This window comes from Amphiprion ocellaris, chromosome 19 (assembly GCF_022539595.1).
Source record: "Amphiprion ocellaris isolate individual 3 ecotype Okinawa chromosome 19, ASM2253959v1, whole genome shotgun sequence".
Taxonomy (NCBI): Eukaryota; Metazoa; Chordata; class Actinopteri; family Pomacentridae; genus Amphiprion; species Amphiprion ocellaris.
Genome location: NC_072784.1, coordinates 1,621,726 through 1,638,308, shown reverse-complemented (window position 1 = coordinate 1,638,308; position 16,583 = coordinate 1,621,726). Strand labels below are relative to the sequence as shown.

The 16,583-nt window shown below is 41.9% G+C and overlaps 1 protein-coding gene across 1 annotated transcript in view; it reads left to right on the top strand.

Annotated features, from left to right (window-relative positions):
• The window catches only part of igf2bp1 (insulin-like growth factor 2 mRNA binding protein 1), a 73,321-nt gene extending 56,767 nt beyond the window's left edge, over positions 1-16,554 (top strand). Inside the window, exons 6-15 of the mRNA XM_023262688.3 lie at positions 214-507; positions 1,791-1,925; positions 2,041-2,163; positions 2,338-2,473; positions 5,387-5,509; positions 5,592-5,708; positions 6,559-6,633; positions 6,744-6,875; positions 7,376-7,489; positions 9,268-16,554. Of these exons, the coding sequence (XP_023118456.1) occupies positions 214-507; positions 1,791-1,925; positions 2,041-2,163; positions 2,338-2,473; positions 5,387-5,509; positions 5,592-5,708; positions 6,559-6,633; positions 6,744-6,875; positions 7,376-7,489; positions 9,268-9,417 (1,399 nt within the window). The 3' untranslated portion in view covers positions 9,418-16,554. The remainder of the gene's footprint in view (positions 1-213; positions 508-1,790; positions 1,926-2,040; positions 2,164-2,337; positions 2,474-5,386; positions 5,510-5,591; positions 5,709-6,558; positions 6,634-6,743; positions 6,876-7,375; positions 7,490-9,267) is intronic.
• Positions 16,555-16,583: the final 29 nt, after the last annotated feature.

The window sequence follows — 16,583 nt, the reverse complement described above, 5'->3', positions numbered from 1 at the left end:
AAATGGGAACATTTTCAGGATGTATTTTCTGCACTAGAACAAAGGAACCATTAGGAGTTGTGGTTATTTCTAGGTTATTATGCTGTGATTTTACTGGTCCGGTGCACTTGGGATCACATTGGGCTGAATGTGGAACCTGAACTAAGATGAATTTGACACCCCTGTCTTAGATGAACTGCGTAGGGATGATGAATGTATCGTGTTCCTTCCCAGAGCGATCCAGAAGCTGAATGGATACCAGTTTGAGAACCACGCCCTGCGCGTCTCCTACATCCCCGACGAAACCTCTGAGCTGGAGGGAGGCCAGCGGGGGCCCGATAACGGCCGGCGCCCCGGCTACGGGCCCCGCGGAGGACCCCGTGGAGGGTCGCCGAGCTCTGGGATGCCCTCCAAACCCCCACATGCTGACATCCCCCTGAGGCTGCTGGTGCCCACGCAGTACGTTGGAGCCATCATCGGCAAGGAGGGGGCCACCATCCGGAACATCACCAAGCAGACGCAGAGCAAGTGAGGGACCATTCCATTGTGTTTTTAATTACACATATGGGAGAATTGTGTTGCTTGTCCTTTAATGCACTGAAAAAATGCCCCTCTCAAAACAAGAAAAAAAAATTATTTGAAGGAACTTTTACCTTGTAATAAGTGGAAAAAAATCTGCCAATAGAACAAGTGAAAAACGGCTTGTAAGATTTCTTGAAATAAGATATGATATTTTGAATACTGAGATCTTAAAATTAGCTGGGAAAACTTATTTTACCAGGATTGTCAAGCTTAGGCATCTTAAACTAAGACAGATATGCAAAAAAAGCAGTTTTTCACTCAAAAATAGATTTTTGCTTTCATGTAACCTCCTAATTTGAGATGTATTAACCCTCCTTTTGTCTTCATTTACAGGCACCAAAAAGTATTGTTTCCTTGTCTGAAAAAAAAATCAGCAAAAAATTCCCCAAATTTCAGAAAATTTGCAAAACCTTCAGGAAGAAAACTCCAATAATTCCTTAAAAGTCTCCCTTAAAAGTTTTATTTAAAAAAATCCCTCAAATTTGGCAAGAAAATTCTTGTAAATATTTTCAAAAAATGAGTAAAAATCTTCCAAAAAAAAAAAAATCCTAAAAATATCTAAAGTGATTCCATATATATCAGTAAAACTTCTAATATTTTCTTTAAGAACATTCACATAAAAATCAACCAAAATCCAATGAAATTTGCTGGATTTTTGTTGATTTTTATGTGAATGTTCTTAAGAAACATTTTTAACAAATGTTCAAAGATTTCCCAAAAATGTTGAAAATGTGGACATCAGAAGTTTCACTGTGAAAATATATTTTTTTTTTCCACATTTTCAAACTTTAAAATGGGTCAATTTTGACCCACAGGAGGACAGGAGGATTAAACTTATTTTGAGTTTTCTTGTAAAATTTAACTCAAAACAAGATAATTTCAAGATTGTTTGACTTAACAAGATATTTCAGATGCATTGTCTTAAAACAAGTCCTTCCATCTGCTGAAATGTCACTTGTTAAGTGAATTTATTTTAAATCGAGTGGGATGAGACATTTTGACTAAAAATAAGGCACATAGACTTGGTAAGAGTTTGACTTTTTGCAGTGTGGTTATTTAAATTACACCTTTCTATGTGCATACATCAAGTTAAAACACACTTGAATTGTATTTTGCTGCATATGGTCATTTGATTTGTAAATTCACATGTTTACCATTCTGAAGTCAGCTCAGGAAGTGCTGAACTATTAGACTTATCTTCTTTAATCTGATCTTTCCCTTCGTTGCAGAGTCGACGTGCATCGCAAGGAGAACGCTGGCGCTGCAGAGAAGCCCATCAGCATCCACTCCACCGCTGAGGGCTGCTCATCCGCCTGCCGGATGATCCTGGAGATCATGCAACAGGAAGCTAAAGACACCAAGACGTACGTTTAAACAAGGATCCAGCATGTTAGCTACGTAGCATAGCATGATTCTGGACTGTTAGCCTAACGGAGGCTATGTAAACATTTAGAAGTGAGCAGCTCTTTCTGTTTGCAGTGCTGATGAGGTTCCCCTGAAGATTCTGGCTCACAACAACTTTGTGGGACGCCTGATCGGAAAGGAGGGACGCAACCTGAAAAAAGTCGAGCAGGATACAGACACCAAGATCACCATCTCCCCGTGAGACTCACAATAACTTTCAAAGAATTTAAGCTTGAGCTGTAGCTTATTTGTCTGCATGCTCAGAGACACTTCACAGCAGCTGATCTACTCAGAAGCTACCATATGTTTAAAATAACCTTATTATTTATTGGTTATATATAAAAGTAACTCCTCTCTGTGTGATGTGTGCAGTCTTCAGGACCTGACGCTGTATAACCCAGAGAGAACCATCACAGTTAAAGGAGCCATTGAAGCTTGCTGCCTGGCCGAGGTGGAGATCATGAAGAAGGTCAGAGAGGCTTACGAGAACGACATCGCAGCAATGAACGTGAGTCTGCAACACACACACACAACCACAACCATACACACACACACACTTCTGTACGCTAACTGTATCATTATGCACTAGGAACATCCATCCATCCATCCATCCATCCATCCATCCATCCATCCATCCATCCATCCATCCATCCATCCATCCATTATCTATACACCACTTAATCCTCACTAGGGTCATGGGGGGGCTGGAGTCTATCCCAGCTGACTCAGGTGAAGGCAGGGGACACCCTAGACAGGTCACCAGTCTGTCACAGGGCTACATACAGAGACAAACAATCACTCTCACATTCACACCTACGGGCAATTTAGAATGATCAATTAACCTCAGCATATTTTTGGACTGTGGGAGGAAGCCGGAGTACCCGGAGAAAACCCACGCATGCACAGGGAGAACATGCAAACTCCATGCAGAAAGATCCCGGGAAAGCCGGGACGTGAACCAGGGATCTTCTAGCTGCAAGGCGAAAGTGCTAACCACTACACCACTGTGCAGCCCCACTAGGGACATATTTATTTTAAAGAGACAAACCACAAGCATTAATGTCAAGCAAAATATTCCACAAAAAGAAGTTCTTTAGGTTCTAAACGATCAAGGAGTTGATATGAAGACGAAAAAAAATTTGGTTACCCAATAGTGCCTTCACTAAAAAACCATTAATTTCAAGGAACTTTTGCTAATTGATTTAAAAGAGCATCAGATTCCTTCAAAGTCACACTCTATAGAAACAGGAGGATAAATCCTGAACTGTTTTGTGGAAGTTCTGTCATAAAATCTCTTGGGTTCTCCATCCTGATTTTTGCTGGCCAGACTATGAATAAAACAATCTGTTGTCGCTGCATTTCTGAAAAAATGCTGCATGTACTGGTCGATTAGTTCCACCACAAAAAGTTCTAAACTTTAGTGCTTCAACTACTACTACTATTGGTGTTGTTCCATTAGCAGGACTTTTGAGGGGCAAACTGGTCTCATCAGAACTTAGTTTAGAACCTGGTTCTGGTAGTGGCAATGCTGGTACTTCAGAAGTATTCCTTAAAGAAACGTTCTTGTGGTGGAAATGAGAGAAAATAAAGTCAGCTGCTCTGACCAGGGACATTTAAAATGACCTATGATGGGACATGAAGTAACTAACTCCATTTTGTGTTGTTTTTGTTGTTAATCAGTTTTTGAGACATGATTAAACTCAAAGTTTCTTCTATGTCCACCTCACTCCTGTAAAACCTGCATTATTGTTCTAATTACCCAATAAGAGCACAGCCCAGACTCAGGATGAAGTATTATCTCTTTATTTGACCATGATACAAACCTGTTATGATCAAAAGTAGACATGATTTTAAATGTTTCATGAATAAGTCATGTAAGCGATAAGCTTTTCATAAAACCAGATTCAGTGATTTTTAATTGCTGTTTTGTACATATTTGAAGATTATAATCTAAAAACTACTCAGTCATGTTTATATGACCAGTGTCCATTTCCCAAGCTTCCTATAGGTTTATAGATATTTATCCAGCCTTCATGACTGTGTTACGTCCCCGAGAACTAGGGGATGAGGGGAGTATAAAGTACAAGTATAAAGAAGAAAAACGGGTAAAGAAGCTGGAAAACTGATAGAGTATAAAAAACATCATTTATTTATAAAAAATAGCAAAGAAAATAAGCCAACCTCAACACAAGGTGAGCTTATTCACACAAAGCCGCTCCAAAATCAAAAACACCACATTTGATTTTAGCAGAACACAAGACTCCAACACTAGCCGCCGATCTGGAACTCTAGCCGCCGATCTGGAACTCTAGCCGCCGATCTGGAACTCTAGCCGCCGATCTGGAACTCTAGCCGCCGATCTGGAACACTAGCCGCCGATCTGGAACACTAGCCGCCGATCTGGAACTCTAGCCGCCGATCTGGAACACTAGCCGCCGATCTGGAACACTAGCCGCCGATCTGGAACTCTAGCCGCCGATCTGGAACACTAGCCTCCGATCTGGAACACTAGCCGCCGATCTGGAACACTAGCCGCCGATCTGGAACACTAGCCACCGATCTGGAACACTAGCCGCTGATCTGGAACACTAGCCACCGATCTGGAACTCTAGCCGCCGATCTGGAACTCTAGCCGCCGATCTGGAACACTAGCCACCGATCTGGAACACTAGCCGCCGATCTGGAACTCTAGCCGCCGATCTGGAACACTAGCCACCGATCTGGAACACTAGCCGCTGATCTGGAACTCTAGCCGCCGATCTGGAACTCTAGCCACTAATCTGGAACTCTTGCCGCTGATCTGGAACCCTAGCCACTAATCTGGAACACTAGCCGCTGATCTGGAACACTAGCCACCGATCTGGAACACTAGCCGCTGATCTGGAACTCTCGCCGCCGATCTGGAACTCTAGCCACTAATCTGGAACTCTAGCCGCTGATCTGGAACCCTAGCCGCTGCTCTGGAACTCTAGCCACTAATCTGGAACACTAGCCGCTGATCTGGAACACTAGCCACTAATCTGGAACCCTAGCCGCTGCTCTGGAACTCTAGCCACTAATCTGGAACACTAGCCGCTGATCTGGAACTCTAGCCACTAATCTGGAACCCTAGCCGCTGCTCTGGAACTCTAGCCACTAATCTGGAACACTAGCCGCCGATCTGGAGCACTAGCTGCTGCTCTGGAACTCTAGCCACTAATCTGGGCTCGATGATGAGCAGGTTAACTTGGCCTTCCAACCATCTCTACTAATTGTGAGGTAGCTGCAGGTGAACCTGGCCACTCCCACCTTTGAGAACAAGGGAAAAAACAGAAAAAAACACAAAACTTCCCCTACCTACTCACATGCACACCAAGGAATGTAACAGCTGTTATTATTGTCTGTTCAGCGTGATAACAACCTGTTTTTTCCTTCTCTGCAGCAACAGACCCACCTGATCCCTGGACTGAACCTGGGTGCTCTGGGCCTCTTCCCCTCTTCCTCCAATCTGCCCCCACCGCCGCCTGGAAATGCCGTTGGTGGAGCTCCCTACGGCTGCTTTGGGGTAAGAACGTCCTCCCAGAGGGAACACTGGGGGTAACACAGCGTGGCTGTTATGTACTGAAATGATGTGTGCTGTGGTTCAGGCTCCGGAGCAGGAGACGGTCCACGTCTACATCCCAGCTCAGGCAGTGGGAGCCATCATTGGGAAGAAGGGACAACACATCAAACAGCTGAGCCGCTTCGCTGGAGCCTCCATCAAGGTCTGCTGGACGGAAAAAATATCAGTTAAAATTTGAGTTTAAGATGTTACTGATCACTTTAAAGCTCACCAGGGTCTCGCCCTGAGCTAATGATCTGTTGACCCCTTATGATCCTGCTGGCAGACTCAGATCCTCAGGTGGATCCTTCTGGTCGTTCCAACGTCGAGGTTTAAATCTAAAGGTGACCGAGCGTTCTCCATCAGAACCTCCACTTTGGAACGATCTGCAGAGTCAGGAACTTCTTTTAAACTACTTCTTATAACCTACTTTTATAGATTTGCTTTTATGTGAGGTTTACTTTTAGCTTTATTTAGGTTTAGTGTTTTATTCTGTATTCTGTCCTGTTTATTTTAGATGCTCTCTCTGGTTTTATTTGACTTTTAGCTGCCTGGTTCTTTGGTGTGATGTCATCTCTCTAATTTTTTGACTTTTAGTTTTAACCCTCAGTCTTTTTCTTTAATTTTCAAATTGCCTAGTTCCCTTGTTGGAGTAGCGTGCTAATCTAGCTAATTATTCACTTAATTTATTGTCATCTTTACTATTTATTTTAAATGACTGCTCTGACTTGTCTCCTATATCTTGTCTGATTGAAGCATTTTCTGTTCTTAAGGCTGCTAAATAAATAAAGTTATTATTATTTTTATTGTAATTATAAAAAAGCACATTATGAAGAGATCTTTTGGATGTTTTTCGCACAGAAAACATTTAATTTATATTTACATTTTCAGCACAAAATATGTGATTATAACCTTCTCCTAGTAGTTGGCTCATCAATATTCCAAAGGTTTCTAATCCTTTTATCAGACTTTCATGATATTTTTGTAAAATAAGTCACGTATTTGTCCTCCAGATCGCACCAGCTGAAGCTCCTGACTCTAAAATGAGGATGGTGATTGTGACAGGACCACCTGAGGCTCAGTTTAAGGTAAACTCGAAGAAAACTAGCAGCTGATTGACGTTCATCTCGTTTATTCCTCATGGTGTTTTTAGGAGCTCTTTGTTGGTAAATTATGAACCTCTCTTTGCATCCTCCAGGCTCAGGGCAGAATCTACGGCAAACTGAAGGAGGAGAACTTCTTTGGACCCAAAGAGGAGGTAAAACTGGAGACTCACATCAAGATGGCTGCTGCTGCTGCAGGAAGAGTCATCGGCAAAGGAGGCAAGACGGTGAGTCACAGAAACCAAATACCTCAGTACTATTCTCCATCATCTGCTGTCCTCTTTTAACACACGGTTCTTCAGCTAAACCTTTAATAGTAGATGGATAGATAGACTATAGATAGATAGACTATAGATAGACTATAGATAGATAGACTATAGATAGACTATAGATAGACTATAGATAGATAGACTATAGATAGATAGACTATAGATGATAGATGGATGGATAGATAGATAGACTATAGATATATAGATAGACTATAGATAGATAGACTATAGATAGATAGATAGATAGACTATAGATAGATAGATAGATAGACTATAGATAGATAGACTATAGATAGATAGATAGATAGACTATAGATGGATAGATGGATGGATAGATAGATAGACTATAGATAGATGGATGGATGGATGAATACTTTATTAATCCCAAGGGAAACTGAAGAATCGATCTATCTAAAGTCTGTGTTGTCTCCTAAAGATGCCGTGTTTTGTGTCTCCAGGTGAATGAGCTGCAGAACCTGACAGCAGCTGAGGTGGTGGTCCCCAGAGAACAGACACCTGATGAGAACGACCAGGTCATCGTCAAGATCAACGGACATTTCTATGCCAGCCAGGTACAGCTCCTCCTACACACCTTTGCTGCCTCATTATGATGTAAAAACGTGCATGTTGCTTATTCCTACCAGCATTAAATAAAACAGAAGAGAAAAAAGAATGGCATGTAGCTAGTGTTAAGTTATTCAGTGGCCTGTTTCACATTTAACACATTTAACATGCTTAATACATTAATAAAAAAAAGTGATTAGTGTAAAATACTGCTTAATAATTTGATGACTTTTTTCTTAATATATTGTGTAACATGCTATGCTAGCTTTGTTAGCCGTATAGAGTTAATCAAGGCATAAAATACTATTAAACTAGGTGAAAATAATAACTCTAATCTGCTCCTTGACAGTCTTGACGTAAACTAATACAACCATTTAGCATGGGGCTAATCTGTGGTTTTAATTGACTCTAGAGCAGGGGTGTCCAACATGAGGCCCGTGGGCCAAATGCGGCCCTCCAGAGGGTCCAATCCGGCCCTCAAAGAGTAAAAATTCCAGTGAAGACATTAACTGCAGATTGTAAATTAGTAAAACTATAAATTTAAAATAATTTCTAGACCATGACAAGTTGTTTTGATCTTAAAGTAAGATACTAGATTGTTTATTGTTCATTTGTCGTTGTGTCTCATTTTTGTAATCTTTTGTCTTGTTTTTGTTGTTTTTTTATCTGACTTTTGTCATTTTGTTTGTCGTTTTTGTTGTTCTGTGTTTTCGTTTTGTCTCGCTTGTGTTTTTTGTCTTATTTTTGTAATTTTGTGTTTTGCTTTATTCATTGTTTTGTGTAGCATTTATGACGTCTATTTTTTTGTTGTTTTGTTTCTAACGTTTGCCATTTTTGGTCTCGTTTGCATCATTTGTGTAATTATTTGTCTCGTTTTTGTCATTTTTTTGGTCTCTTTTGTTTCGTGTCGTTTCATTTTTTTCTCATTTTGTAATATTTTGTCTTGTTTTGTTGTTTTTTGTCTTTTTTTTGTCTGGCTGTGGTCATTTTGATCATGATGTAAAATACTACATCATTCAGTTCCAGACAACTAAATGTTGTGTTCCTTTGTAGACACTCTGTGATCTGGAAGTTGTAATGCATTAATGATAAACTGAGGCTGAATGTTGCTGAAATTTCATGTATTTTTCTTTAAAAATGTCAGGTTGTTCATAATGTTTTGTAAAAAGATAATTCCTTAAATGTGAACATTTTCGGAACGTACTTTATTGCACTAAAACAAAGGAACCATTAGGAGTTGTGGTTATTTATAGGTTATTATGCTGTGATTTTACTGGTTACTGGAGATCTAATTGGGCTGAATGTGGAACCTGACTCCCCTGTTGACCCCCCTGTTCTAGAGGTTGGCATTTATCAGAGACTAATGTTTGTGGGTTTGTAGCTTCCTTCTTGACATATATTTCTTTGTGGCACATGATCACCTCATTTTCTAGAAAACAGACCTCTGGTGTTCCTCAAGGGTCGATTCTGGGTCCTGTTCTTTTTTTACATTTGCATGTTTCCTTGGTTGCATAATTAACAAACACTGATTTACTTTATGCAGATGATACTTAAGTATTTCTTTCACTGTCATTAACTATTTCTGGCATGTTATCATCTAATTTACATGCTGAGTAAACACATTATTCAGTGCTCATTGTCCTTTCAGATCTTTAGCTTTTGTCTTTGTGTACCGATATTTAACATCCCATTGCTAACTTTGTCTGTCAGCGGGGAACAAATCTTGATTAGCGCAGCTGTAATTGTTTTGACAAACCCTTCTCCTCATCTCTCTTCTGCCCCCCAGCTGGCTCAGAGAAAGATCCGGGACATCCTGACCCAGGTCAAACAGCCACAGAAGGGCGGCATGGGTCCCGGGCCGAACCCCCAGGGCTTCACGGAGATGGGCAGCCCCACGCAGGGACTGACTCAGGACCACCAGCCACGCAGGAAGTGAGGTCTCCGCGACCTCCTCGCACGCCGTGGGGCACCCCCTGCCTGACGGACGGACAGACAGACACATGCACAGACGGATAGACGGACGGACGGATACAGGAGAGCGACACACGACCCAGCGATAGACAGGGAGAGATGTTAAAGAGGGAGGGAGTACGCCCGATAGCCACAGAGACAGATAGGCATTTAGGGAGAAGATGAGTAAAATCAAAAGATGAAACGAATTTTAAAAAGAGGATTAAGATTAAAAAAAATTAACTCGAGAACAGAGACCAGATGCCAGGCCAGAAGAGAGACTGAATGAGGATGGAGGGATGAAGGAACGGAGGGATAGCGGGAGGGAGAAACGATGCCGTCCTAGTGTGTCTTGGTACGATCCTGCATCAGATAGGTTCAAACAACTCGTCTGTTGATGCTGCTGAGCTGCAGATGTTTACAGCTGGGATCTACTAAAGCTCAGCGGACTAATCTGTTTCCCCAGACACACTAGCAGCGGCCCGTTTGTCCTTCTGTCGCCCCCTACAGACCTCTCCAACCATCTGCAGTCAGTCCTATATTTTAAGGGTGGTTTTTTTAAACATAGAGATATATGTATAGAAATGTTTTATCCAGAGCTATTATTGATAGAATGCAGTGAGGCGGAGCCGGGAGAGGGAGCAGGAAGCTGCTGCAGTGGCTCGGGAGGACGGTGACGGGTCCGGGGCTTGCCTCGCCCACCCCATCCCGACCTCCCAGCTGACGAGAGTCTAGAAGAGGGGCCGCAGATGTTAACACTGCTCTTTAAAAACCTCTCTGAATAGCAGAGAGATTAGAAGAAAAAAGAAGAAAATATGAGGTTGTAAATATATAATCTTCATGTAAATGTTAAGAAATGCTGCGTCTGGCCGCCTTGCCTTTTTTAAAAAAGGGGTCTCGTGTATATTTCCCAGTCTCTGGTCTATGATATGTAGCATAATGTAGCCTACAGCGAGGCCTGGGGCTGGGGAGGCACCGAACACCCCCTCCGTTTAGCCGTGTGGCGGAAGGCGCAGCAAGAGACAGTAAGGGAGGCGGAGGTCGCGGCTGGTCCTGCAGTTCTATTGCAGAGGCTCAGCTCACATGTGAAACCTTTAGAAAACAACTTTGTTAAACTGCCAGCAGCTATGCTAGCTGGTCAGCGGCCCGCACCTTAAACGGCATATTTTATATATATTATATATATATGATATGTGAGTTAGCCCGGCCCCTCGGGTTCATGTATTGAAGGCAGAGAGTCAGGTGTGAGGTTTTGCTACACCTGTTTAAGTCCGGCAATGGCAGACAGACAAGGTGTGTCTGAGACTTTCTGCTCATTGCATTTGTCCAGCGCTGGATCCTTAAGGCCAGTCTTGGACATGATGGTTTTCTGCTCAGAAGACCATCCCTGCGTTGAAGTCATCTTTCAGGTAAAGGTGCCTCTAACGCTGGTAGTGATAAACAGACTGGCCTTGGCCGAGCGCAGGAACCAAAAAAGCAAAGTCTTCCAAAGCTCCTTGCCTTGAGCTCAGCGACGGTAAAATCAGACTGAAAGGGAGCAGGCTTCCTCGTTCTCTCTCCCAATCTGCTGATGGCCTGTGGGCGGAGCCTCCAGACCCTGCCTGCGTATGATAAAGAGGGGCGGGGTCAACGCCTGGACGCTCACGCCAAGATTAGAACAGATTAGAGAAGAAATGAAAAAGAAAAACCTACCTCAGGGTAAAGTTACCTCAGTATTCCTAACTTTTTTTTGCTTGCTGGTGTTTTATATAAGAAGAAAAAAGAAAAGAAGAGCTGATAGTCCTGAATATTTTTTATTTTTTTAAGAAAAAAGTATTTTTTTTTAGGTATTGTCTTTTTGCTTTGGTTATTTTTTTCAGTTTTTTTGGTGTGGTGATGGCTGAATGAGTTCAGGATGATGAGGAGATGGTGTGGTCTTTTTTTCTCCCAAGCAGATTAAGATAAGATGCTGGTCTAGAGAGGAAATGGGTTGAGTGCCATTTAGCCTTTTTAGGTGAGGAAACACACTCTCCGTCTTCCTGACGTGTGATTGGAGCCACGGTTGTCTGGAATGAAAAGTTGGCCAATGGGGAGTGGTGTTACTGGAGAGGGGGTCCTAAAGAGCACATGGTGACTGAACACACCACTGAGGGGCTCTGCTAGTAAAGATTCCTCCACTAGTGGTGGCCATATCGATCCAGATATCAATAATATTGATACCAGCGTTGGTACTGATGTTGAACGATACCAGTGTAAAGATATCGATACTTTAAATTAATGTATAAATGCATCTTAAAAGAGCATTTCCTGTTTCAGTGAGAGAAGTATTGCACAAATATTGACCAAACTATCCAAAATGATTTAAGGAGGTTATCGCTCACCTTGTGATTTCATTGGCAACCCAAATGTCGACCCAGGAATTAGTCTGATTCTTAAACCCTGAGAGCATCTTCATTCCAGATCTGGACCAGATACCGCAACTAAACTTTGTTCTAAACCTACAGATGACTGAAAAACTTAGTCTGGTGTATCGGTATCGATATCAGCGATACTAGCCCTGTATTTACTCGGTATCCGACCGATACCAAATCTTGCAGCATCGCACACCACGATCCTCCAGCGACTCTCGTGGCTTCCGGCCCGCCCTGTGCCCCGAAGGACCCTCCTCTCCCGCCTTATTTTGATGACATCATCATGAAGCGCCAAACATTACGAGAGGGCTTTGTTTGAAACAACGTTGAGAGGTTTGGTTTCTCACCCGCAAACGTGAGCACGAGCTTTAAAGCCAAAATCCCCCTTGTCCTTCTTCACCTTGCTTACCTTGAGGTTGGAAACTTGTCAGATCAGAGTTGAGCAGCAGTCGGTCCATCTGCAGAGCGTCTGCACATGGAGACAGAAGAGGGCATTCTACCTACACACAGAACTAGCTCTGACTTCTCTGAATGTGAATATTTATTACCTGTGCACTGACCACGACACCTCAGATGCTCCCCGTTGGCTACGTGTGCATTCAGTGTGTGTGTGAATGTGTGTGTTTGTTGGTTTTAAATGTTCTTTTTTTTTTTTTTTTTTTGTCGGGGGATGTGGTTGGGTGAAACTTAAAAAAAAAAAGCAGAAAAAAGTAGGACGAGAACCTATGGCCCCTCCGTCTGTGTTCCAACTCACCGAGGATGGAGAAAATCCAAGAACCTTTCAAAAAAAAAAATGGGAGCGAGAGTTTTAAAATAACAGCAACACAGCCGTGTAATAGATTCAAACCTGTACATAAGATGTTCAAAAGGTGATCACCATACTTTTGTATTTTTGGAGTAAAAAAAGCATAAAAACCAGAATGGGAAAAGCCGTTGAGAAAGGAAAGATTGCGCCAAGTCGCAGAAGGATACTGCCAGATAACTCATCATCTTTTTAATGTCTTACCTTCATCGGCTTCCCCACCAGCTCACCAACAAACAGGGAAAAATCTATTCTTTTGTGTCTATGCTTCCATTTTTGCCCAGAGGCGCTAACTTCACATCTCGACCATGTTGTCCTGTGTCAAGTTTCCACCTCTTTCCAAACCATAGAGCTCTGTTCACAACCACCAAGACACACTATTTAGGATTCACTATTCAGCCTGCAGGCTTGTGGATTGGTTAGGATTCATTTCTTTTCTTTAATAATTTTTTTTTGTTTTATTTAGTTTTGACAATACAGCAAGCTTTATTTGGACGTGACATCTGGGGACGTACTGTTGCACTAAGTGAAATATGTCGACAACGTCACACTATCGAAACGACTGAGAACACCTGATGCAAATCTTTAAAGAGTAAAAAGGTGGAGTGTGAAGGGAAGGGGAGAGGGGAGGATGGGAGGAAGAAGGGGACGTGGTGGGATGCTGAAGTTTGAGGTGAAAACGTTCCTCAAACCCCGTTAAGAATCCACCGTCTCCTCCTCCTCTGTCCTCCCACTAAACATGCTCCATCTCTCCTCACCCTCCTGCTCTCTGGGAGAAGAGCGAGATGTTTTTATTTACTTTTATTTAAAAAAAGAAAAAGAATCATTTTCGGAGCGGGCGGGAATGTCAGGGTCCCTCGCCCTCTCTTGCGCTGGTCTCCATCGTGTTCGTTTTGCTCACTTCTGTTCAAGACCTTTTGATTTTCTTAGTTTAACTGCGATTTTTTTTTTTTGTTATTTTTTTGTTACGATCAATGTTCTGACTCGTTATTGGAAAATAAAAAGATAGTTGATTTTGATCATTTTGCTTTTGAATGCACAGATCTATTAACAGAACAGCTACTAAATACGATAAAGTACTAACATGTAGCTCAGTACATGTAGTAACTGTGCCAAACACAGCAAGGGGCTCAGTCCAGAATGCAGTATAGAGCCATGTTGAGCAAATAACCCGTAATACTGAACTCATCGAGAAGGTCTTAAGATAACATCAGAAGTATTTCAGAGTGGAGGTTGCTTCATTCGTGTGGTGACGTCTCATCTCAGAGCTGAACTCTTCCCATCTTGTTTTCGTGTGTCCAGTAGAGACAGTAGAGACGATACCTTTTAGGCTTCCTCTCTGTCAGAAAGGATGTAGGAAGAGTGGCTCACGGGGACAGAAATCACTTCTTATGTTTCATCTGGTGGTCCCATCTGCTACTAGGAACCCAGATCTGGACCATTTCTGAGCTGAAAAGTGAACCCCCTGTCGTATTCTTTTATGCAAGTTGAGTACTATATTGATGTAGTATCGGCTAGTGGGCAGAAAACATCGATATCATCGCCACATAGGAACGCTTAAGAATAAAATCTACATGATTTTGTTGCATGAAGCGATTTCCAAGACTGTTTAAAGGACCATACCAGTGTTTCTCGCATGTTTTACCCCTTATGAACTTAATGTTACTGCTGACCATTTTCTACAACATATCACAGAACATCTGTATGGTGTGCTTTATTTGCTACACCACATGCAAAAACATGCAACCATAGATGGATTTGCGAAGACAAGCAAACCTCATTTGGAGTGCTGTAAACCAATATTCCAGAGGGAGAAACATCTGGCTCTGCAGCTGTTAAATTCTCTGCCATCTTCACGTCCTAACTTTATCTCTCTGCTGATTGGTGCAGTGGGTTTGTTAGGTTCTGTCTCACTGAAAACTGCGCCTGGAAATGCTACGAATGCAACATCAGGGAACCAAAACATTAAAGCTGCAGGTTTCACAGCAAAACAATGAGCTGAAAGAGGCTAAAATGCTGATCTGAGGTAAAGTGCAGTCTGGGGAGAATTCTTGCTTGCCCTTTCACATTCTACATGCTAATTCAATCTGTTTATAGCATCTTTAAGTCTTTAACTGCCACCCTTTGGAACATGGTCAGCACTAATGTAAAGTATATGCAGTAATTTTGCAAAAAAACCCTCACTGGTATTGTTCCCCTTCTTTTGAAAACTGGAAGCTTGGAAATTGAGACTTTGCCAGCTTGAGAGCTTTGCTTCGTAGACCTCACAGCATGTAGCTCGGCCCTGACGGACACTCAAAGAGCAGAGAGACGGACAGACTCCAGGCTCTTGGAGGACAGTTTACAGCCGTAAAACAGCAGAAACTCGTCCACGTCGTGAACCTTCCACCTCCTCCTCAGATTCTTGACACTTCTGAAAGAGAAAAACCCGGCAGAGGGAGACCCTACCGAGAAAAAACAAAAAAACCTCTTGACACATAACTAGGAACGCTACCTCAGAGCATAAGCAAACTCAGCTAGAAGATTGTTTCTTTTATTTTCTTTAATTACAAGCGAGCGGTCAGTCAGACAGCTGGACGGACGCAGACACAAACGACAGACAGTCTATGTTACAATATACACTCACAGTTTGTTTTTATTTCTTTTTTCTCCATTCTTTGACTTTAATTTATTTTTTTGGTTTTTAAATTGTACCTCTCCAGCTTAGAGATGGGACTGTAAAAAATAAATGAGTAAATAAAAACTTTAAAAAAGACAAAAAAAGCCAATAAGGACACATTGTGGGGCAGGACGGCGTGGGGCGAGGGCAGCCGGACGAGGATTTCCTTCAAAGCTGATGCTGGCCGCTGACTTTTCTTTGAATCACATCTGGACAGAGCTGTTTTGTCTTTCTATTTTAACTACTAAAATTACCCACAATCCTCCTCCAGCTCCGCCCTGCTGCTCCGCCTCCCCTCCCTGTGATTTCACTTCCTGAATCAAGGGGCACCACACCTGTAACCATGTAATTGTTTTGTTGATCTACCTCTTAGGAAAAAAAATAGGTAAATGGTAAATTTTTTTTTTTTTGTGGAAAAAGGACACAAAAATAACAAAAAAAAAGTTGCTCGAAAGAAATATAGATAAATGAATAACTGGGTAGCGGCATCTCCATATACTGTAGTGGATAGTCTATGAAAGGAAAAAACTTTTACTTCTTCCAAAGATGATTTTTGTTTTCTTTCTCAATTCTTAGTTGTTTTTTTTTTTTTTTTGGAAAGAATTATGAAACGGAATAATAAAGTGAAAGGGGGAGACAAAAACTTACCACACGTTTTTAATTTTCTTCTTTATAAAACCCAACATAAATGAGATTTCTTTATCCAATTTGCATTTTATTTCGTTTTCATTTCATTAAACTTAGACTTTTTTTAACTTCACAATATTCTCCATGTTTTTTTGTTTTGGTTGACTTCTAATTTTCTTTCTTTTTCTCTCTCTCTCTCCTTTTTTAATGACAGCAGATTGTATCTCTTGTGTTTGGGTGCATTTAGCATTTTCTTTCTCTCTGTGAAAAGCCTACGAGTTAGAGCGCCCTGCGAGGACCTTCTACACCGATCGATGATCTATTTTCACTTCTAATGAGTCATTTGAAAAAGCAAAAAGGACCTGTTGTTTTAGCCAACTGTGTAGCTGCAGGTGGACAGAGGGAGGACCTGGATCACTTCTACATTAATTCATACTCGGCCTCCAAACCTGACAATGAACATCTGCATGAGGAGTGTCAGGTCTTCCCTCCTTCCACTAGGTGGCGCCTTTGGTCTTTACAGTATATGGACTTTCACCCTCTGCCTGCCTGATTCCTTTAGTCCTCATCAACACTTGTTTTAAACTCCTTGTAAACAAAACAGAGCATAGATATGAATGTGTTATTAAAAGATGAGAAAACGGACACTCTTGTGGTCTTTTTGTGTGGCTTTT